We start from the raw sequence: 24,497 nt of genomic DNA, 5'->3' as shown, positions 1-24,497 counted from the left end.
CCACCACTGTGAAAACCTCATCAAGTGATAAATCAGATTTTGGTTCATATAAATAGTTAGAATTTTCCTTGTAAGCATTGATTTGAACAAATGATGATACTAAGGGTGTTTGGCTTAGTTTTTCAGGTAAAAGTTTTTTTGGAAAAGTCACAAAAAATCAAGTAATCAAGTTTTCCTGATTTTTTTTGGCTTCTAAAAAGCCCCTTCATTTGGTTGTTAAGGTGGAAGAGGAAGGACCGAATCCTTGATAAATAAGAGCGATAACGGAAATAAAAAAAATTAAAACATGGCTGAAAAATGGGTGGGGCTGTTGTGTCGATCTGTCTGTCTGACGAAAAAGATAATTGATTATGGGTCACTAATGTGTGGGCTACTTGGCTGTATGTTAATAAAAAATAAAAAAAATAAAAAAAAAAAAAAGCAAAAATCTGTCATCACTTATAAAATAAAATAAATAAAAATAAAAATAAAAAAAACCATTTATAAAGGTCAGACAATAATAAATATAAAAACGGACTTACGATAAAACTGTATTTATTTATTTATTTATTTATTTATATTTCTTTTAACAACGTGAGGTTTAAATTTGTGTCAAAAACCCTTCCTAGTTCCTATTTCCCTTGCACCGCGTTTCCGAGTTTATCAAAAGAAAAGAAAAGAATGCATCCCGTTCCCGAGTTTATCAAAAGAAAAGAAAAGAAGAGAAAAAAAAGTAATGAGAGAAAAGAAGAAAAATTAATAATTTTCTTAATTTTTCCCGAGTTCAACTTAACGAGAGAAAATAAAGGAAAGGAAAATAAAATTTTCTTTTGTGTTCTCGAATTGAAAAGAAGTGGAAGAAAAATTAATAATTTTCTTCTTTCCTTCCAAATCCTTCCAGGTCGGAAGGAAAGATAGGAGAGAAAGTGATTCTTTCATTTCCCCTCCACTTCCTTCCACTTATTTCCTTTAATGAAACTTAGGAAAACCAATTTTTTATTTTCTTTTAATTTTCACCCATTTCCTTTCCGTTAAACTCGGGAACAGGGTGTTGAAGATTTGACATCTCAAGAAACCAATTTGGAGGCGTCATTCCAACATGCTAGATGTTTATCCGTGAAGGAGTTAGTAGTCCAAGTTGATGCAAGCTCCTAATTTCACAGGATGTTCATTCTTGATACTTTTATGGAGGTAAGTTCCTAAACTCAACAATATAAACCCAACCCAAACCCACTTACTGCCAACCTTTGCTTAAATGCACAAATATTATAATATTGTAATAAAAAACGAAAATGGTAGAAAGTCATGCTATAAAAATTGGTGGTGATAAATATCAGAGTGTGATTACCCTTGAATACTCCTTTGTTTGATTTGAGTACGGACTACGTGAGGTGCATCAAGCCGCAACAATGTCGTCTTCAAACCACTTTGAGTTTCCTCTCCAAAGTTAACGACGTACAGTCAAAGAAAGTATTCTTCTTGTGTGAAAATCCTAGTTATATATCGCATTCTACATGTTTGATAAAACTCCTCAATGAATATGTACCACTCTCTTCCCATGATTAGATTCTGCTTAGAAAAAAGAATTGCAAGTTCCTAAATATAGTGAAAAACGATGTAATGTCATCAAGTTTGAAACTCAGTACTGTGGCATATGCTCTTGACAATAGTTCTAAGATGGCGACTCTAACTATGGATGGAGCTGGCATTTTTTTAAGATATATTTTTGTTTTGGTCATAGATTTTGTGCACCCAGACGTTGGCTATGGGAGTGACTTGGAGTGAAACATGTATATCATTTTGTTGATGTATTTGATTAACTAAATCAACTCATTATAGTTTTAGGCTTTTAGCCTTCATTCAAGAACAGTTACAAAAATAACGTTTTATTTTACTATATGACTAAGTAGTTGGGAGATTATTCAATTGTTTCATTCATAAAATCAGGGTAAAAGGAAAGTCTATATGAGCATGTAATGTGCTGAGAAGACTAACCTACAACAATTTAATGAGCTAAGATGCACACATAATGCATCAAACAAATTTGAGAACAAAGTTTTGAAAATTTTGATGGACTAACCTTGTAAATCTCGATAATAATTTTCAGTTTGATCAACCAGGAAATCCATCCAGTAATCCTCCCAAACAAAACACCCCTTCAATATAGAACTGTAATCACAAATTATGTAAGCATTAGTCAGGTAAATGTATATGTCTATAATCATTTTTATATTCTAACTCAATTTCATTATATAGTCATTCATCAATAATCTAATCCATACTTAAATCAAAGATGATGCAAGCTTGCAAATGGTTTTAATAGACACAAATCCGTTGTTTCATTCTCTAAGTTTGGAGCTCAACTGCTACTCCTTTCTCATTCTCCAAGTTCCTAGCTCAAGTAAACACAATCTTTTCATATTAGTCTTTTAATATAATACACTAATCTATTTTTCTTTCAAAAAATAGCAATGTACTTTCTTTTAACCCTTAAAAATATGAAACTCGAACAGCTCATGTGAAACAAAAAATTCATAAATGTTGTCCTCACTGCTTCACTTTTTAATTTAATGTAGGTTCTTTTGTTCTTGAACTCAATTATTCAACTAAATCAACTGAATCAAGTCATGGTGATAACAAACTGGCTTCAACATATGTGATTACATTTAGATTCTTCATTGGGGCATGGAAACCAAAGAGCTGAGATATTGTTGCAAAATGTAGAGGAGGTTGTAGTTAAAAATGAGGAGCTTAATAAGGAAGAGTCGATTGATGGGATTGGGTCTTCATTGCTTTCAGGGTCTGTTTCAATGGTACTTTGTTGTATCCTTTGATGATTTGCACCATCTTGTGTGTTCATCTTATTTTATGTTGGGTCAAATGCAAGAAATAGCAATGTAGTTTCATTGATTTGGGTGTTATAGCATACTACTTCCATTTATTTATAGCACGTCATTGTAGCTTTTCCAATGTATAATGTCCTAATAAGAAAAAAGGAAAGTACAATACTACAATGCTATAATTAGGTAGATTTTATTAGTATGATGTAACGTCCCAAAATTCAAGACTAAAAATTTCTTTTAAAAAACATTACTTAAAACATAATTATCAATCCATAACATAATTAGAGTATTAATTCCAAAACGTATTTTCATTATCAGAGTAAAACATTCCCTGGCTGTCTAATCTATGGTGTGTGCCATGCGATCACCCCGAGCTCTTCCTTCCACTACCGGAAGTACCTGAAACCAAAACTGAAAACCGTAAGCACGAAGCTTAGTGAGTTCCCAACCTACCACATACCATGCATAACCACATACTACACATACTGGGCCACGCCTGCTATTATGGGCCTCGCCCCCTATCTCGGGCCTCACCCGCTACAACGGCCCCGCCGCTCCAGGCCCCGCCTGGCTTCGAGCCTCGCTCGGATACAGATCTGTTTCACTTAGGTCTCACCTGTCACTGGGCCTCGCCCGCTAGCATATACTAACACATAAGCATATCACAACACATAAGCTAACATGTACTAATAAATCATGTTCTGAGCCCTTGCCTATCTTGGTCCTCGCCCTTGTCCTGCTACTGATGAGTCATGGAACCCCGCCCATGCTCCTACTGATAGTGAGATACGGGCCCAACCCACACTCATTCTTTCCCTAACTTGGGCCTCGCCCCTGATCTGTTGCTAATGAGATGTGGAACACCATCCACACTCTGCTACTAGTGAGATACGGGACCTCGCCCACACTCACCTCCCTACCAGGCACATACATGTATCACACAAACAACAAGTATAAACTATCATATAAACCATTCCTTGGGCACCCGCCCGCTATCATTGGACCTCGTCCTGAATATCATACTAGCATACTGTGCCTAGGGCTAACCCCCAAGTCTTCTACTCATAACTACATGGGCCGGCATTGTGGCGTTAGACCCATTCACACAAAGGGAAACTCACCTGCACTTGCTGAACTTACTGAAACCCCTCTGCTGCTGCCCGACAACTCTTCTGAATTGTGGCTCCACTAGCTCCCCGAGCTATCAATACCAATATAACACTTAGTTTAACTGTCCTCCGAAGGTCAACTAAGTCAACTCTGGTCAAAGTCAAAGTCCTAGTCAAAGTCAACCTTCCAGGTCAACCCTACTCGCCGAGTCTGTCTACTGACTCGCCGAGTTCATATGCTCAGAGTCCTTCCATTCGCGACTCGACTCGCCGAGTCAACCCATGACTCGCCGAGTCCACCGATTTTCAAGTCCTGTCCTGTCCAACTCACTGAGTCTCCACTCGACTCACTGATTCGAGTCTTAACTCGAAGGGTTCGGGGTTTCGCGACCTGACTCGTCGAGTCCAAGGCAAACTTCAACAGACTCGCCGAGTTATTCATCCAACTCATCGAGTTCCTCCTAATCTTCATACTACTCGCCGAGTCCACTCGAAGGACGTGTCGAGTCTATTCAGTCCTTCATGCATTCAGAGGCTTTTTGAGTCATGCAGGGACTCCAAACTGTAGATCCACTCTTCCAAGGACTATTCCTCATGTAAAGTTGCAAACTTTACGTGTAGCTAAGGAGATCTAGGCCCAAAACACTCCATACTCGGGTTTAAGACAACCATGCTTCACCTACACCACCACGACTGATACTTTATGACTCTCTAGGCCAGAATACACTTAGATCTGAAGTAGCAACTTCAGATCTGGACTTCTAACTCCAATTGGCTCTAGGACATGACATAAAAGCCCCAAATCTCATGACAAAAAGGAAAATATGAGCAAAGGAGTGAAGGTAATGACTTCTTACCTTCAAATGCTCTGAAAAAGTCACACTAACTCTGGATCCAAGGCTTCCTCTTGCACCACTATGAACTTCCTTCTCTTCCAAGCTTCAAATCACAACACGAAGGCTAGATCTTTGCTCAAAAACGAATATGGTGGCTAGGGTTCGATGTTCTAGAAGAGGGGAGCTGTAAAGGAACCCTAAGGAAGAGAATGAGGTGCTTAAATAGTGCACAAAGTCCCAAATTTAAGGTTTCCCTCTTTAGACCGGACTCGCCGAGTCTATTCTCCGACTCACCGAGTCGGTCACTTACTCCTCGACCCGGATCCCGCTCGGACTCGCCGAGTTCCTCCTTGGACTCGACGAGTTGGCCCTTTAACTTAGGGTTTTCCTTTCCTTTCTTGGTCTTTCTGATTATAGATGTTACATATGATGTAATAACTAGATTATAACCCGCGTTAAACGCGGGAAGCGTATAAAAAAAACATAGAATTGTAAACATATATTACATCATAGGAAGCATGACAATTAAAAGTACATTACCATAGCTATTTTAAATTCATCATCATACATTACAATAACTATTTTAACCTCATAACAATTAAAAGAATAAATAAAAAAAAACTAATAAATCGTAGAGTAATATAAAATATTTAAATAGTTCATTACAAAAAACAACTATGTTCGAGTGCAAATTAAAATGTATATAATCACAAATATCTACTTGGCATAATCACTTTATCAAAATCAGAACGGAATGAAAAAACTTGTTGAGAAGGATGTATCGGAACCACATACTCAATCGTATTTCCTTTAAAGAAATATAAGGTATTGTTTCTATAATCCCACCATTCATGTGCACCTTCATTGTAGTTACTAACATCTACTTTAACCCACCAATTTTGAATGCAAACCCAAATAGCCCACAAATGATCTCCACTTACAGAGAAATATCCCATTTTTCTGTGAAACTTGATCAATCTCGATGCATACGGTTTGAAGTCATTAATAGTAAAAGGTGCAAATATGAGTATATGTTCTTCTGAATAAATATCAAATCACAATATGGTATCATTAGATAATAAGAAGTATACGACACCGCCACTTGTAACTACCTAATCAGAAACAAGATAAACAGATGATGGTAACTGAATATTTTGAAACTCCCTCCATTGCCATGTAGTAGATGAAAACAATTCTATGTTGTAGTAATCACAGTCCACTTTTTCCTTCGGCATATCACTACAAATAAAATAACATATAAGTAAATAATAAAGTAAATTAATAACATAAAATGTACTACATATAAACTCTTACGATGGCTTTGTGTATGACAATCGAATGACCTTGAAATGTAACGGGTTCGAACTGATAACTACCAAAGCAAACTTTGTTGCAGTGTATTCAGAGGTCGGAAAAGGTATCCATTTGGCATATGTAGTCGTTGGTTTGATAACAAATAAAATCTTTGAAACATATTCATCTGGATCATAGGATTCAGCAAGAAGGAGTCCACACATTGATGATGCTAAAATAGTACAAGTATGTGGTAGCCAATCAATGTGAACATTGTTGGTACCAGAAGACGGAACAAACTGACGCTCTATATTTCTTCATGGTTTTTTTTTGTTGAACGATAATTCCACAAACCACATTATTTCTACAGTTGTAGTTATGAAGAACATAGTTTTTGTATGTTAGTGATGGTGTGCCTAGGGCAGCACAGCAGAGCCGCGTCCAAGCCCTAGAGCTGGGCACACCAGCCAGGCCCAACCCAGCAGGCTCAGCGCCCGCTGGCGCCCCCGGGAGCGAAACGCCCAAGCGAAAGACTCGCGCCCGCCAGGTGACGCTCCTTGCTCCAAGACAGAGCATTACCGTCGGACCCAATGAGAGCGCTCTAGCGGTTGAGGGCACACGACCCTCCAATCAGCGCCTCTGATCCTGTCTCCCCAAAAGTGATCCTGTCTGGTACGGACCAGGCCGGAGCGCTAGGTATAAAAGCATGCATTCTCAGAACAACGAGGTAAGTTCTCTGGCCCTTCTAGAGAACGCATACACAAACCCTAAGTCATCCCCTAACTTGACCGTCGGAGCGTTCTTTCGGGAGCCCCTCCCGGAAAGCGGCTGACGGCCCTTGTTCTCTGTGATCTTGCAGTGATAACTAGGCAACCAAGAAGAGTTCATCCGTGAAGCAGAAGCAAGGTCCTATCAGGGACAAGGTTCCATCATTTGGCATCATCCGTTTGTGAGACGAAGAACACAAGCAAAAAGCACGAAAACAAACATCAATGGCGTCCAACGGTAGCGAGGGACAACCAACTAGTCCCATACGTCCCATGACGACGTTGGACGAAACACCACCGCCTACAACGACCAACAGGGCCATTTTGGGCGAAGGAAGTTCTACAACAGCCGTCGGAAACGTTTCATAACCGTCATTTCCTTAGCATGGAACAACTCCGGTGGAGCTACTTCCGTCTACACAGCTTCAGATGTCGTCGTTCTTCGCGCCGCCGCTGCAACAGGCACGAGCAATCCACTCGACAACACCCCCGGCGAGCCACATTTTCAACATTTCGCCATCGTTTGCAAAACCATCGCCATTTCAGATGACGGGTGGACAGAGTTCCGCAACCCTATTACCACCATTGGCGCAAACCATGATGAACCACTCACCACCCATTTACCCGATGGCCGGTACATGGACCGGACCGACTATCCCTGCCAACAACAGCCTGCAACAGCCGGTAATGATCAACCCCGCTACATCCATACACCCTTTATCCACTAGTTATCCCCTCCAGTTACCATTCCAGCCATACCCATTTTATGGACCAAGTCCGGGCTACCTCACGTCACCGCCGCATGATATGAACTCCCAATACCAGCAGGGGACATCGACTATCCCAGGCCAGGATGGTTTTTCCCGAAGCGTAACGTCTCCGTTCATCAAAGAGCTGTTGGATTATGAAATACCAAATACCGCAAAGCTCCCGAAACTCAAAACGTATAATGGAACCACCGTCCCGGACAGTCACATCGACACATATGAATGGACGATGACGTCGCTAAAGCTTAACGAGAAGTTCTGGTGCACATACTTCCCAAAGACACTCGATGGCAACGCCGGCACGTGGTTCAAAACGTTACAATCGGGTAGCATTTCAAACTTTGCTCAACTCAAGTACCATTTCCTCACCAACTTCATGCAGTTACGCAAATACAAGGGGGACTCTCATTCCATTATAGGCTGTAAACAAAGAGAGGGGGAAACTGTGCGAGAATACTTTACAAGATTCACAAATGCCACGTTGGATATACCAGGGCATGAAGAAGGCCTTATAGCCGGTGCCTTCACATGGGGACTCCTGCTAGGCCCTTTGTCACAAAAACTCATGGGAAAGAAGCCCTTAACACGAGCCGAGTTGAAAGAAAAGGGTAGAGCGATATCTACGGCAGGAGGATGGTGAAGCAGCCAAGCAAGCCTACTTGAATGCCATGACGACTAGGAATCACCACCCGAGTCATACGGACTTCCGAGGGGGAGGAAGACACTATGGCCAGGCAAGAAGACCATCGATGCGTTTTCGACCATTTGTTAAAGACGACAGACAGGGTTGCCGCCTAGAAGTGTACGCGGTGTCTGAGAAACAGCAGCCGACCAAGTCGCCCAAGAGTCGGTATGGTGAATACCACAAAAGTAAGACGCATGATACAGTTAACTGTTTGGTACTAAAGAAGGAGATGGAGGAGAAACAACTTAAAGGAGATCTGGTGGAGGTGGCGCGAAGTCTGCGCGCCAAGTTTGATGTTGAGAATGCCAAGGGCCCACCCCACGAAGGGGTTCAGCCCAGGGAGATATTCATGATACGCAGCAAAAGAAGTAGGGAGGAACAACGGGGAGAGCAAGCGACCGTTAAACCTTCAGCATGCACGCTCACGTTCTCCGTTCAGGATCCCTGGCCGGATGGTTGGAAAGGTGACAACCTGCTGATAATACAAGCATCTATCAGAGATGTGACTATCCATAGGGTCTATGTCGACACCGGGAGTTCAGCAGACATCATTTATGAGCATTGTTTCCGGTTCGTCCCGGATCGCTGGAAAGACAACTTGCAACCTACGACTGGTAGGCTGGTGGGATTCACCGGCCATAGCCTGTGGCCGCTGGGCACAATCCATCTCCCCCTGACAATCATTAGCCATGACAAGCAGCGAAAAAAAACTACCCTGATAGACTTTGTGGTCATTCGACATTCAGCAGAACACAATATCATCCTAGGAAGGACAGCCCTCTTGAAGCTAAGGGCAGTACCATCAACCATGCATGGGATCATGAAATTCGACACACCGAAAGGCGAAGCCACAATACTGGCCACTCCGCCCAAAGAATTGCAATGCTATACAGTCATGAAGCCAGCAGAAATAACCAAAGGGTCCAAAAGACCCAGGGGCAGTCCCATAAAGGGGAAGGAAGTAATCAATGAAAGATACCCTGATCAGCCGGTCAGCATTGGATGTGACCTCCCAAATCACACGAGAAGAGCGTTGGTCGACTTGCTCAAACGCTACAAACATGTGTTCGCATGGACTCCTACAGACATGGTGGGAGTAGAAAGGAAGGTCATCGAACATAAACTGATGATCAGGCCAGGGGTAAAAGAAGTTAAGCAGAAGAAAAGGGTCCAGGGGGAGACCGTAATAGGGCGATTAATGCAGAAGTGACTAAGCTGACGGAGGCCGGGATATTGAGGGAGGCAATATTCCTGACGTGGATTGTGAACCCAGTTATGGTTCGCAAACAGGATGGATCGTGGCATATGTGCATAGACTTTTTCGATCTAAACAAGGCGTTCCCTAAGGATTGCTACCCGCTCCCGGAGATCAATCAGAAAGTAGAATCGCTACAGGGATTTAAGCTAAAATGTTTTTTGGACGCATATAAAGGGTATCACCAGATTTTGATGAGCAAGGAAGACGAAGAAAAAACAGCCTTCTATACAAACCATGACACTTTCTGCTACACTAAGATGCCTTTCGGATTAAAAAATGCAGGGGCAACATATCAACGTCTGGTTGACTCGATATTCGCTAAGCAAATTGGAAGGAACATCGAGGTGTACGTAGACGATATGGTAATTAAGAGCCCGAACGAGGAAAAGATGCTACAAGACATTGAGGAAACTTTCCAGACATGAGAAGCGGTCAAGATGAAGCTAAACCCAGCCAAGTGCACGTTTGGAGTGGAAGAGGAGCAATTCCTGGGATACTACGTCACCACTCACCAGACAAGGCGTCCAGCCCAGCCCGACCAAGGTCGACGAGTTCATCGAGACGCCAACCCCAAACTCCCTCCGAGATGCACAGGGTCTGAACGGGAAGCTTACAGCTCTAAGCAGGTTCATTTCGAAATCCGCTAACAAGGCCATGCCATTGTTCCACACCTTAAAGGGGTGCATCGAGAAGAAAAATTTCCAGTGGACGAATGAGGCAGAAAAGGCGCTCCATAAAATCAAGGAAGCGCTACACGAGTTGCCAACTTTGGCCACCCCTATCCCTGGAGAAACATTACAAGTGTATCTTTCAACATCAGGCGAAGCGATATCCTCAGTATTGGCTGTAGAAAGGGAGGGGCAACAGAGGTCGGTGTACTTTGTTAGCAAAGCGCTGCAAGGACCAGAACTCAACTATCCCGTGCTGGAAAAGTTGGTGTTAGCACTCATCTACGCCGCGAGACGACTAAGGCGATACTTCCAGGCACATCAAATCGAGGTACTCACGAGCTACCCCATTAAACAGATCTTGCTTAAGCCGAAGACGTCAGGCCGGCTGGCCAAGTGGGCAATTGATCTGGGAGAACACAACATAAACTACCGCCCAAGAACAAGCATCAAAGGGTAGGCGCTGGATGACTTCTTACTAGAGATCCCAGACGGAGGGAACCTAGCGAAAGAGAAGGTGTGGGTAGTTGAAGGGGCCCCGGCTGACCATGGTTCATGGACCCTGTATATGGATGGAGCATCCAGCAGGGAAGGCTCAGGGGCGGGGATGATCTTGACTAGCCCAGAAGGAGAGGAGGTAACCTATGCCCTCCGCTTCGACTTCCATACGTCAAACAACGAGGCTGAGTACAAAGCACTTCTTGCAGGATTATGGCTAGCCAAGCAAATGGGTGCAAAAGTTGTAACAGCCTTAACCGACTCGAGGTTAGCAGCAAACCAAGTCAATGGAAGTTTCGAGGTAAGAGATCAAGAATGGGAAAATATGTAAAGATGGTGAAACAACTGGTAGGATCATTCGGCCGGTTTACAATCAAGCAGATACCCAGAAGCTAAAACAAGAGGGCAGACGCTTTGAGTAAGCTGGCGTCCACATGCTTCGACCACCTATCAAAGAAAGTTTTAGTATAGGTACTTCGAGAAAGGAGTATAGATGAGCAGCAAGTGAACACCCTAAACCCCGTTGGGCCCACATGGATGACACCGTTCCGGGAATACCTTCAAAGAGGAGTGTTGTCGGACGATCATGATGAGGCCAGGAAAATACGTATAAAAGTGCCTTCATACGCAATGGTGAATGGAGAATTGTACAAGAAGGGGTTCACGTCTCCATGGTTAAAATGTGTGGATCAGGACAAGGGGGAGAGATATTGCAGGAGGCACACTCAGGACAGGTGGGTGCACACGAAGGGGCGGGGGCCTTGACAGGCAAGGTGTTACGAATGGGGGTATACTGGCCAACGATACAGCAGGATGCGATAGAAGTAACCAAGAAATGTAGGGAGTGTCAGTCTTACGCCCCAGTCCAGGCGAACCCCCGGCCCCGCTAAGCAACATATCCAGCCCATGGCCTTTCTACCAGTGGGACATAGATATAGTGGGTCCATTCCCAAAAGCACTAGGGAAACTAAAGTATATGGTGGTAGCTGTGGACTACTTCACAAAGTGGATTGAAGCTGAGCCTCTGGCGTGCATATCTGGGAGGCACATGATAAAATTCGTATGGAAAAACGTCATGACAAGATTCGGAACACCTAAGTTCTCATCAACGACAATGGCTTGCATTTTGCTGAGAACCCGTTCAGAGAATGGTGCACCGCCAAAGGGATAAGCCAACGCTTCACATTGGTGGCACACCCTCAAGCGAACGGCCAAACGGAGGTGTCCAACCGAACCATTGTCAATGGGATTAAGAATAGGTTGGCAAAGCAAAGGGGAATTGGGTAGAAGAGATACCAATGGTGCTGTGGTAAACAGAACTACACCACGGAAAAGCACAAAGGAAACCCCTTTCAGCTTGACGTATGGAACCGAAGCCATGCTTCCCATGGAGGTGGCAACAAACACACTGAGGGTGGCCAACAAGGATGAGGAAAGCAACATAAAAGAACTGAGGATAAACCTAGATATCCTAGAGGAGAAGTGTGAAGAATCGGGTGTACGCCAAGCCGCGTATAAACATGCAACAGAAAGATATTACAACCAAAGGGTAAAGGAGAAGGCCTTCAAAGTCGGCGAATATGTTTTGAGGAAAAACGAGGCAAGCCGAGCCCAACCTCAAGGAAAGTTGGGGTCCAACATGGGAAGGCCCATACAGAGTCACGGAGGCAAATAGGAACGATGCATACGTGTTAGAGACAATGGAAGGAAGGCCTATTCCAAGAACATGGAATGCTAGGAACTTAAAGAAATATTTTTTCTAAGGCAAGGAAAGGAAGGAAAAGGAGGCAACCCCAGTTGGTTGACGTCTCAGTGAGTGTATCGCACCCCGAATACTTAGAGTATATTTGTTCATGCTAAATGACATGAACCTGATACTTAGTGTATTTAAAATTCCATGTTAAGAGACATGAGTTCAATACTTAGTGTATATATAATTCCATGCTAAGAGACATGAGTCCAATACTTAGTGTATTTAAAAATCCATGCTAAGAGACATGAGTTCAATACTTAGTGTATATATAATTCCATGCTAAGAAACATGAGTCCAATACTTAGTGTATTTAAAAAAATACCATGTTAAGAGTCATGAGTTCAACACTTAGTGTATTCAAAAAACCCGCGGTTAATGAAATGATAATGCAATTGCTGATTTTTATATACTTAGCGTATTAGTCTAATGATTGAATGATTACATGCGAAATCCAATCATGGATGCTAAGTGCGTCCAATATGGACACTTAGTGTGTCAATGGTAGCAAGGGCAAAGCAAAGTGCCCGGCGCATCAAGGCGCTGTATATCCTGAATAGTGCGTAGTAAACGAGCAAGCCAAACACAAAACAAAACAGGTAGACAATAGATAATGCCTAAAACAGGCCAAATATACATCTAGGAAAGCGAAATACTATTTTAGAAGTTCAAACATTACAAGGCAAAACATCACATACTAAACTAACAGAAAGAGAGAAACCTTACGACTCCAGACCATCCCCACGAACATCTTTCTCACTTGCCACAGCCTCCTCCCCAACACTCTTTCCAACATTTTCCCCAACCACCCCACCATCGCCTTCTCCATCATCCACGACTACTTCACTAACATTGTCATCACCAACAGTCGCCCCAAAATCACGCTCACCACCACTACCAGACCCATGATCCTTACCATCACCTTCCATGTTAGCACCCGTCACCAGCACCATCTCATGACCCACAATACTCTTAGGCGTAACCTCTGAACCACCAAAGGAGCATAACTCCCGCAAACCTTCAATACCCACCTCCCCCAAACCTAACGGACTTGCATGATCCATACTAGCGAAGGACAAAAGAGCATCATTTATACTAACCACGTGACCAACAGACGACGCACCAACAACCACCTCCCCACTCCCACCGCCACTTGAAGTCTTCTGAACAGACTCAACCCCAGCCATGTATGCAGTATGGCGGATAAGACTGATGGCGTTGCTAAAGACAGGGTGCTCTATCAGTTTATCAATAATACGAACAACGCCGACGTGCAACAACCAATCCAAGTCTCGCCGAGCAGCGTCCACATCTGACTGCAGTGACGATACAAGCTTGTCGCGATCGATAGCATCACGCTCAAGACTTTCAACCTGGATCATTAAACCTTCATTCATTTGTGTGAGAGAGTCAACCTTGGTTTCCAATGCAGCCCTAGCCTCGTCAAGAATGTTCTTCTCGGATGCTAGCAACTCACATTTCTTCTCAGAAGAACGAAGATCATCACCAAGCTTACTCGGATGATGCTCCAAACTAGCCACACGCGATCCACAGGTGGCATGTGTGACCTCCACCTTGCCAAGGGTATGGATACGCCGGGAACCTGCAACAAGATAAAACATGGTCTGTGCAGAAGCGTAGCCATATTGTGAGCAAGGGAAGGATTACCCATCGCCTCCATATCCCCAACTGCAGCTAGAGGGAAGGCGTGGCGCGAGAATTCCAAAGCATTGGCACGCACAGAAAGACGAGAATCGTTGCGAAGATCCCAAGATGGCACAAAAACCGTAGACCCAGAAGCACCATCACCAGGACCACCATCTTTGGAAACTGTAACCGGACCATGGGGGCCAAAGCCCTTCGCCGGAGAAAGCTTGGAGAGAACAAACGGAATAGTCGGAGAAGGAATGGAAGAAAAATCTGAAATAACGGGCTGTTCAGTCGCCCTGTTGATTCCCTCAGACTGTTGTGCATCATCATCGGGAATCACAACCACGCCAGTGGATGTGGAACTCATCGAACTCAGCAGGCGAGAAAAGTTGCGCCTAGTATGTACTCTCTTGGTGGCAGGGGGAGCACCAGTAACCGGCTCGCCCATGGCTTGCATAGCTTTCCGTTTCGCGTGCATCCGCCGAACATCAGCAATGATACCTTCTTTGCTATCTTCACTGTCTTCCAGGGAGGAAGAGGGAACGCCGCCCAGGGGCATGACAGAGGAGATGGGGTGAGTGTGCAGCGGATCTTCCTTAGACGCCGATGAGCTTACTGGAGGAACAGGAGGAGCAGTGGTCAGAGCAAGCCGGTCTACCCGGCGAGGAGGGGGAAGGCCGTCGACTAGGTCTACTTCACGAAACTCTAGTTTGCCCCGATAACGCTTACGCAACACCTCATCCATAGACAAAGAAAACTCAGTGCCTGGGGGAAAGCAGAATGGAAATATTAAAAACACGGAAGCAACAAGGAGAAACAAGAAAAGAAAAGGGGGAAGATACTACACTGACCATCAACGACGGAGAATAACACCGCCATCTTGCCACGCCGCCTCCAAGAAGGACTCATCCCCACCCCAAAAAGAAGCGCCTCAGAGTAATCCTCGGCGGATACCTGCACACTCTTCAGATAATCGGCAACACCCTAGTTGTGGGGAAAAAGTTTAGGAATGGTATCAGCGAATGCATTGGCACGGTAGCGGCCACTTCCAACCAGCTCCTAATTCACCCATAACCACTTATCCTGCCAGTTCTTGGGGGTACGCCCATCGGGAACTAAGGCGTGTCCCCCTCGCCGGACTGAGAAGGTACATTTGTCTCCGGTGATGCAGAATCGAAAGAAGAACTTGAAGACAAAGTAGTCGGGAAGGTACCCGTTTGCCCTACAGATCATCTCGAAGTCAACCACTTTGTTGACAGCATTGGGGGTCAACATCTGAAGACTACAGCCATCCTTTTGAAGGACTTCCTCCTGAAAGTCTGTCAGGGGAAATGGTATACCGGCGTCCAGGGTTTTCAGGAAAACCCTAATTTTACCAGGGGGAGGGGAAGAGATGCTAGAGCCAGGAGAGGGAAATTCCACACCTTCTAAGGAGGATAAGCCATACGTGGTCTCCGATTGTTGATACTCGGCAACAGAAGGGACGATTCCGGGAAGGTTAGCCATGAAAGGGAAAGAAGGATGAGCACAAAGAGAAAGGGAGGAACAGATGAAGCGAAAGAAACTGTGCAAATACCCTATTAAAGAAGGGGAAGAAGCGGGACATTTAAATGTCTGACATAATGACGTAACTGCCAGCAGTCAAGCGCAGTCACGTCGCCATTAAAAACGGAGTGGCGGATAGAGGAAAACGAACACGCGTCAATCAATTAAGTCCAGAACGCCGTAACTAGCGCTGCAACACTACGGCTACTGGACTGGGGGACTTGATGGTGTGCCTAGGGCAGCACAGCAGAGCCGCGTCCAAGCCCTAGAGCCGGGCACACCAGGCGGAAGGCTCACGCCCGCCAAGTGACGCTCCTTGCTCCAAGACAAAAGGTACGGTCAGGAGACAAACAGTAGCATCAGAGCATTACCATCGGAGCCAATGAGAGCGCTCTAGCGGTTGAGGGCGCACGTCCCTCCAATCAGCGCCTCTGATCCTGTCTCCCCAAAAGCGATCCTGTCTGGTACGGACCAGGCAGGAGCGCTAGGTATAAAAGGATACATTCTCAGACCAGCGAGGTAAGTTCTTTGGACCTTTTAGAGAATGCATACACAAACCCTAAATCATCCCCTAACTTGACCGTCGGAGCGTTCTTCCGGGAGCCCCTCCCGGAAAGCGGCTGACGACCCTTGTTCTCTGTGATCTTGCAGTGATAACCAGGCAACCAAGAAGAGTTCATCCGTGAAGTAGAAGCAAGGTCCTATCAGGGACAAGGTTCCATCAGTTAGATTTCCATAATATTTATTTGTACAACGTACAGTAGCAAATGTTTGTAATGATGTTCGTGAAAAAATTTCAATAATTAGTTCAGAAGTCAATAACAATAACTGCAAAAATAATAATAATAATAATAATAATAATAATAATAATAATAATAATAATAATAATAATAAGATAATAATATTAGAAAACCTTAAAATTTAATCTTTCATGACATACAAATTTAATTGATAATAAGTATGCTCTTTTTAGTATTGAGGGTAAATAATTTTACCCGATCCATTTTCAATATTTTTTCCAATTCATCAATGATTGTATTGTTAGACGTGATCCTTGAGATAACATAACCTTCTGTTTTGTTCTTCAAATTGTCATGTGTAATTTGAATTTTGAACGCCATCTTTTTTTCCAATAGTATATTCAGATGGATAAATTTCGTTATTACCATCCTAAAAAAAAGAACATTTATAAAAATAGATATACAAACTAATAATTTTGTTTTATGTAAATGAAGTTAATATGTATAACCTCATTGAACTGATCAACCAACTCTTGTGCGTTTTTTCTTATAAGCTTCTTTGCGCCAGAATCATATAAAGTAAGTGACACCGAACCGGTAATATCTTCAACTATAATGGTGATTTTAAAACTGAAAGCATTGATGTAAACATATTTAGTAATATAAATTTATATAATTTAACAGAACAATATAATAATATTTATAAAATAAGTTTCAAAACCTGGGAACAACATAAATGACTTTGTTCATGCAGCTTGAAGTGTTACAATAAAAAACTTCTTTATCTAGAAACTGATCATGATGTATTAAACTTTGTTTCACGACTATCTATTGATATCTAGTACAAGTTAAACAATATCATTCCCCTTCAGCACATACTTGCTTAATCGTACCGACAGCAATTAAAGTTTTTTCTAAAAAATGTTAATGGAAGTTTAAATTTTAGTATAAAACAATAATAATCAATGAATAAGATATAAATAATACAAAACCAATTTCACATAATTTATATATTATAAATGAAAGTGATGTATATAAACCTGATGTACTTTTTGGAGATCAGCAATACTATTGAAATCAAAATTATGAAGGAAATCTTGTTTTTCAGAGTAGATGATCAATGACGAAGGTTGCTACAATTAGCAATTGTGGTTTTAGCCATTTATCTGTTTGTGGACAAAAAAAGATTGTTTGAAGCTAATATATATATATATATATATATATATATATATATATATATATATATATATATATATATATATATATATATATATATATATATATATATATATATATATATATATAAAATCCGAACCTAATATTTGCAATTAATAATGGATTTCGTGTACTCAAACTAAGAGTTTAGAATTTTATATATATACATAGAGGCAAATCGAATGAAAGTAAAGAGCTCTATTTATTTTGTAGATAAGCATAATAAATTCCCTTTGTCCTTAACAATAATTGTTTAAGGTAGTTAAATTTTCTCTATTGTTTAAATCAATTAATTTTTTAAACCTTTTTATTTCATACTAATTTTAAATATTTCAAAATGTCATATATATATATATATATATATATATATATATATATATATATATATATATATATATATATATATATATATATATATATATATATATATATATATATATATATATATATATATATATATATATATATATATATTGGATATTTTTACACAAACAAAAAGTAGAAGTTTGAAGTGTTACAAACATATCATTAAAATTTGATCCAAGATTGAGTTTTGTAATTCGGTAATATTATTTTAATTTATTTCACAGTGGGACGATTGAATACCATAAACTCACTCGTTAATCAAGACAAATAAATCAATTTAAAATTTAAAAACAAACAACACATATAAACCTTTATATTTAATATGATATTAATTAATAAACTAAAATAAAAAATGAAAATAAGATGTGTTTCATACGTATACATTATTAGCCCTAGATATTTTAGGAACATTCAAACATCTTTGAAAACTTATCACTTAAAACTTACAACCTACTTAATACAAAGACGCTGAAACACAAAAGACGTTGAAAATGGGGTTTTCAAAAGAAAATAATAGCGACGTATCGGATCTTGAAGATCTAGGGGGTGTTTGGATAGGAAAAAAAGAGATGCTTATTGCTTATTCCCACAATAAGCTAATTTGAGTGTTTGGATAAAATCCAGCTTATTAAGCAAAGCTTATTAAGCAAAATAAGCTAATTTTAATAAGCATCCATCCCCATGCTTATTGCTTATTGCTTATTCCCACCACAAATAAGCTATAAGCAATAAGCTAAAAAGCTAATCCAAACACCCCCCCTAATTTTGAAGAGAAAATAAGAGGTGGAGAATAACAGAAAACAGTGAAATCGGCGAAGAGGATGGCAACAAGGGAGGACGGAGGTTCAGAGAGTAGTATAATCGAGTGTCAGTCAAGAACTCAGCGGGTCAGCAACGGGTGCCAGGGATGGTGAAATCGGAGACAACAGAGAGGGATTGGTGAGGTATGTTCTAATAGAGCAAAACCATGATTATTTGTCCTTAATTTCATAGGCTTTTATATTTGCTTATAATCTCTATTGTGAGATTTATTTAAGGTAAAATCGTGCTATTTTTTTCCCTGATTATCATAGTTTTCTGTGAGATTTCTTTGCAATTTTTATAAAAAGATCCTTCCTAATTTTATAGGTTTTTATATTTGGGTATGATATCTATTATAAAGATCCTTCCTAATTTTATAGGTTTTTATATTTGGTTATGATATCTATTTTGACATTTATTTAAGGAAAAAAGTTTTCTATTGTAGGTTTTTATATTTTGTTATGATCTATATTGAATTGGAGAGATAGAAACATAAGGGAATTGGATTGTGTGATGGACACATGAATGGAATCTGCTAATGAATTGAAACTAAAAGTGACATTATATTGTTTAGTAATTGCAATTACATTCCTGTTCCATAAAGAAGTAGATACATTAATGATTAGACCCTTATTGTCAAACAGAAGAGAAACACATTGATGTCAATGGGACAAAAAGTATAACTTTCTATTCTACCCATTAAGGTGAAACAGGATAGGACTTGGAGTCACTATAAATCTGTGTTTGTTATGAGATGCATGTTTGTGTTTTAGCTACATTGCATCTGTTTGTGATAAACCCCACCACATTTGACACAAGAACACTAAAACAAGTGATTTAGTAGTTATTACTAAACTAATGGCATAATAACTTTTGGGTTTGGGCCTTAAAGTAATCTTTGAATTGGTTGCTAAGCAAAAAAAATCAAAGTAATATAAACAAAGAAACTATTTTTTTCCCTGCAGGGGTATACCGAAATGTTTTTTTTCAATTAACCACAAAAACTTTATTTTTGGTTTATCAACTAAACTTTTCTTTTTATATAATAGCCATTGTAATTTTTTTTTATTTTATAAAATATACATTTGTGTCATACAAAACATAATTAGTTAAAGTAAAACTGTAATTTTGAACAGGGGAAATTTGGGAAGGGGCATTTTGGTCTTTTCATTACAAAACATGCAACTTAGCACATAAATTTGGTTTGATTCCATTCACACACATTTTGTATATGAAATATCTAAATATAAGTTCCAATTCTTCGATATAAGTACGGATTAAGCATGATTCATTTTTTTAAAAAAATTGCAACATATATGACTGTTTTGACCATGGTCAGATAACTAATTTTAACTTTAACATTGTAAAAATTCATTGGATGCCTTTAGTGTTATTGGCTTTAACCAGTGCCCCAAAAAGCTTATAATACGCATCATTAGTTCATCTGATATTCTCCCTTGGATTAAATACTAAAAAGCTTATAATACGCATCATTCGTTCATCTGATATTCTCCCTTGGATTAAATACTGAAATTCTCAAAGGAAAGTGTTGTGTTATAAATAAGAAAAAAAACAATCGAACTCTTTTTTTCTTACTCAAAAAAATAGCCCATGTGAAAAAAATGACACAATGATGTTATAATGGTATTACATACTGCTAAGCTAGCAAGAGTCTTAAGCTTTTTCTTAAGTTCTACAGGCAAATGGCTTTTAGATTACTATTAATATATTGCAACTATTTATTTTATGATTTTCACACATAACATTTAAACTGCTAAGATTTCAAAATAAGAACTTGTTGTAACCCATTCAACTCCAGAGTGCAATATTGAAATGCTTTGGTTTGAAAAGGCTATCCATTATATCTTTAAACAATTTTTTTTATAGAATTTGATATCATTAGTATGCTGTTTAATTTCATTTTTTTTGGATTTCAGCCATGTTGTTCCCCCATTTAGTAATTTAATGGGAAATACTTTGTTTTTTTTCCTATTAAGTCGTTGTTTTTTGCATTACATCAAAAAGAAATACTTTGTTTATTAGTATGTTGTTTATTTTCAGCCCTGTTTTTCCCCATTAAGTCATTTCTACCTCAAAAGTACGTTTGTCTATATCTACATGTACTTGTATGTTTGTATGTGTCTAGAATCATGCAGTTTTTACTCTTAGCATCCTCCTGATAGGAGTATTATTTTTTTTACAAGTCATTTAAGGGAAAAAAATCTCTATATGTCTGTTTTGCCCTTGGTCAGAAAACTAATTTTTTTCCCCGCAGGGGTATACCGAAATGTTTTTTTTTCAATTAACCACAAAAAGTTTGTTTTATTTTTGGTTTGACAACTAAAATTTTCTTTTTCTATAATAGCCATTGTATTTTTTTATAAAACATACATTTGTGTGATACAAAACATATTTACATTATGTTTGAATTTCTTTCTGGTCCAACAACAATTTTGAGGTTTTATGGTTTGTTAAGAATACTTTCGTTGTTGGTTTCAGAAATTATGTTTTCTTTCATTTTATGTTAAGTACGGATTATGATTTTCTTATTAAATGTTGTCATTTATTTAGTTTTAAATTGTTACCATGTATATGATAAATATGGTGCATGTCTATGTGTGTATGGTTGTTTTGTTATTAATAATTCCAATTTCTGTATGCCATTTTCATTTAGTACATGTGATGCTGACCTGTCATGTGGAATAGCAGGTCCAACAAAATATATATACACTCGGACTCCATGGAGTAAAGTATGCAACTCCCCAAATACAGCCATTAAAGAATCATTGATGCTCATAAATGCTTCTGCAAGAACATCTTGATTGAAGTTCAAGTAACGCCCTTTTCTTCACCTAAGAACTATAGACACAAACTTTTGTGGAAGCAAATAAGCAATATTGTTTCTTCACAACAGCAAATTAAGTAGCACCTCAGAGAGCAATCTGATACTTTGAGACAGATTAAAGACAACATCATGACAAGCTTCAACACTAAAAGTGGATGATAATTTTGTTGCTTATATCTTATTCAGATCATGTTCATAGTTCTGGTACCCTTTTCAGTATTGAAGATGATCCTTAGGTACAACAACTACTCATTTGATAATGTCAGATAATTATAGTGATTCATCTTACAAATGTGTAAGTTTGTCCTTCTTGCTTTTTGACTACGTTTACACCCTTTAAATATGATATTATGTATTTATGTTATATTCAAAGTATTAATATCATGTGATGTCTTTGACATCCTGTTGATTGCTAGTATTGTGTCAACTTGCAGGTTTGATATTCAAGTGGCAGAAAAAAGAAGATACAATGACACATTTATATTTGCTTATGACATGTTGTATTTATTTTAGGGATCAAAATGTGTTGTTTTAATTTTGATTTTTCTGGATATAATCACATTATAATTTGTATAAAATAATAGAGTGAGTATTTCCCTCAACCCGTCATATCTTTTAGGCCCCTTTTAGTTTTTTTTTTTACCAATAATGAGATCTTCAATGTACGTTACCAATAATATGAATTTATTATAAGAAACAACGGAAAATAATTGTTTATTCAATAAACAAAAAGCTGTCTTTTGCATGTTTTAGACTTTGGACTGTTTCTTATGTTTGTTAAATTAACACATTTGATTTAAGGGTGTAAAACATATAAAGAAAGCACAATCAAGGACCCCGATTATTTAAGATGATATCATAAAAAACGAACACAATAAAATTAAATATGATAAAGTAACATAAAGACATGTCGTTTTATTGATTATATTGATATGTCTAAATAAATAAAAAGAAATGCCTGATTATCTATAATCGTTGAAGGACCTCCTTGTACACACCATTTTTTGTTTTATTGGTTGGACGACCTTCCTCATCACATATGAGTACCTTCAAGCCTTTTTACTTGTCACGCGAGATACAACTACATATAACTGACCATGAGTAAAGACGGGTCTACATAAATACAATCCAACAGTTGATAATGACTGCCCTTGACTCTTGTTAATGGTCATAGCAAAACAAATAGCTACGGGAAATTGTCTCTGCTGAAAACGGAAGGGGATTCTTTTATCAGACAGAGTTAACTTCATGCGAGGTATATAAACAGTCTCATTGAAGAATCTACCAGCTATAATGCGTGCCTCAATGACATGTTTTCCAAGCCTAACTATTTGTAACCTTGTACCATTGCATAGACCTTTGGTTTGGTCAATATTACGAAGCAACATGACCGGAACACCTGTTTTTAATGTGAGTTTATGGTTGGGAATTCCAGATGCCTTAAAAGCATTCAGTACATCCGGAGAGTAAACTGATTCCTCAAAACAATCTGCTGATTCTGTCTCACATAAAGAATCTGAACTCAGATAAGTTTTCCCTTCGTCTTTCATCAATCCTAACATGTAGTCATTGATAGCATCGACTTCTTCATTTGTAGGAACCAAAATAGCCTTATCTTGAAAATATGATGGGTCATCAAGATGGCTTTCAAAAGACGGATAAATGGTCGATACAATTGAATGAATATGGTCACCTATAGAGCGAATGATAACATCTTTTGTAAATTCAACTTCAGCTTCACCATCATTAGGACCACCAATATTACCTTCACCAATTTTAAGAATCCATTCTGCAAATGCTTTTGTCTCATCCAAATCATTAGTTGGACAACCAACCTGAAGCCTCATGTTTACCGTTAAACGTAAAACTGTACATTCACTCCATAATCTTGATGAATGTAACGATGTCTGCACAATATCCGAACGATTACCTCTTTGTATTACTGGAAGAATTTGTATAAAGTCACCTCCAAATACAATGGTCTTGCCGCCAAACGCTTTATTCCTGTCAGATGAACGGATAATGTCTCTAAGTGTCCTATCAAATGCTTCAAAACAATGACGGTGCATCATCGGAGCTTCATCCCAAATGATAAGTCTCACTTTGTTCAGTAGTGCAGCAAGATCACTGTCTGGCGCGATAGAACAAAATGAATTCTCGGTCAAGTTAATTGGGATAATAAATCTTGAATGCGCTTTCCTACCACCATGGAGCAATAGTGCTGCAATTCCACTTGAAGCAACGTTGATAACAATTTCACCTATGGATCTAATAGCAGCAAACAAGGTCTTCCAAACAAATGTTTTTCCGGTTCCTCCGTAACCATAAAGGAAAAAGACACCACCTTGTTTGTTGTTAACCGCATTCATAATGGTGTGATAAAAAATTTTTTGCGCGACATTTAATTTGGAATACAAATCTTGATACTCAACTTCAATAATACCGAGATCATAGTTAAGCTCATCTTGAATTAACATATTGCATCACTCTTGAATGTATCTATGATCAGGAAACGACATGTTTGGTATTTGCTTCAAACTCAATCCATAGCTCAATAATGATTTCTCAATGTATGACAACGTAAGGTTGAAAATTGCATCCTCTTTTAACTTCAAGCCTGAAAATGCAATAAACAACGAAATTAAATATAGTTATAGCTATGTAAATGGCTTACGTTAAGACCTTTATAACGACTATAAATGATGCATCGCGACTTGCTTTTTTGTTAGTTTTACATGACTAAGGTATGAATGATGGAAAACGAACAATTTTCTGTGAAAATGGCAAAAATAATTGTTGATTATCTTTTATGTCAAATTTGTGCATAAAGGTCATTTTTTAGCAATATAGTTCCGTTCAAGGACCATTTGTATATGAACAAT

General features: G+C 39.4%; 1 protein-coding gene across 1 annotated transcript; it reads right to left on the bottom strand.

The window, feature by feature from the left end:
- Nucleotides 1-16,740: 16,740 nt before the first annotated feature.
- On the bottom strand, nucleotides 16,741-24,092 carry LOC111877568 (uncharacterized). The gene is made up of 3 exons (XM_052769066.1): nucleotides 22,741-24,092; nucleotides 16,898-17,018; nucleotides 16,741-16,818 (listed from the first exon to the last, which is right to left on the bottom strand). Exons 1-3 carry the CDS (start codon nucleotides 24,090-24,092, stop codon nucleotides 16,741-16,743), a joined length of 1,551 nt encoding a protein of 516 aa, XP_052625026.1.
- Nucleotides 24,093-24,497: the final 405 nt, after the last annotated feature.

The sequence above is a fragment of the Lactuca sativa genome, chromosome 2, assembly GCF_002870075.4.
Source record: "Lactuca sativa cultivar Salinas chromosome 2, Lsat_Salinas_v11, whole genome shotgun sequence".
Classification (NCBI taxonomy): Eukaryota; Viridiplantae; Streptophyta; class Magnoliopsida; order Asterales; family Asteraceae; genus Lactuca; species Lactuca sativa.
This window is presented reverse-complemented; position numbering and strand designations above follow the sequence as displayed.

Excerpts from the sequence above, each read along its gene's own strand:
- LOC111877568 (XM_052769066.1), bottom strand. The coding sequence starts at position 24,092 with ATGTTAATTCAAGATGAGCTTAACTATGATCTCGGTATTATTGAAGTT. Across the intron at positions 17,019-22,740 it reads TCATTATCAACTGTTGGATT|TTTTAAAATCACCATTATAG; the intron begins GTATTTATGTAG and ends CAATGCTTTCAG. Across the intron at positions 16,819-16,897 it reads TGGTTGATCAGTTCAATGAG|GATGGTAATAACGAAATTTA; the intron begins GTTATACATATT and ends TCTTTTTTTTAG.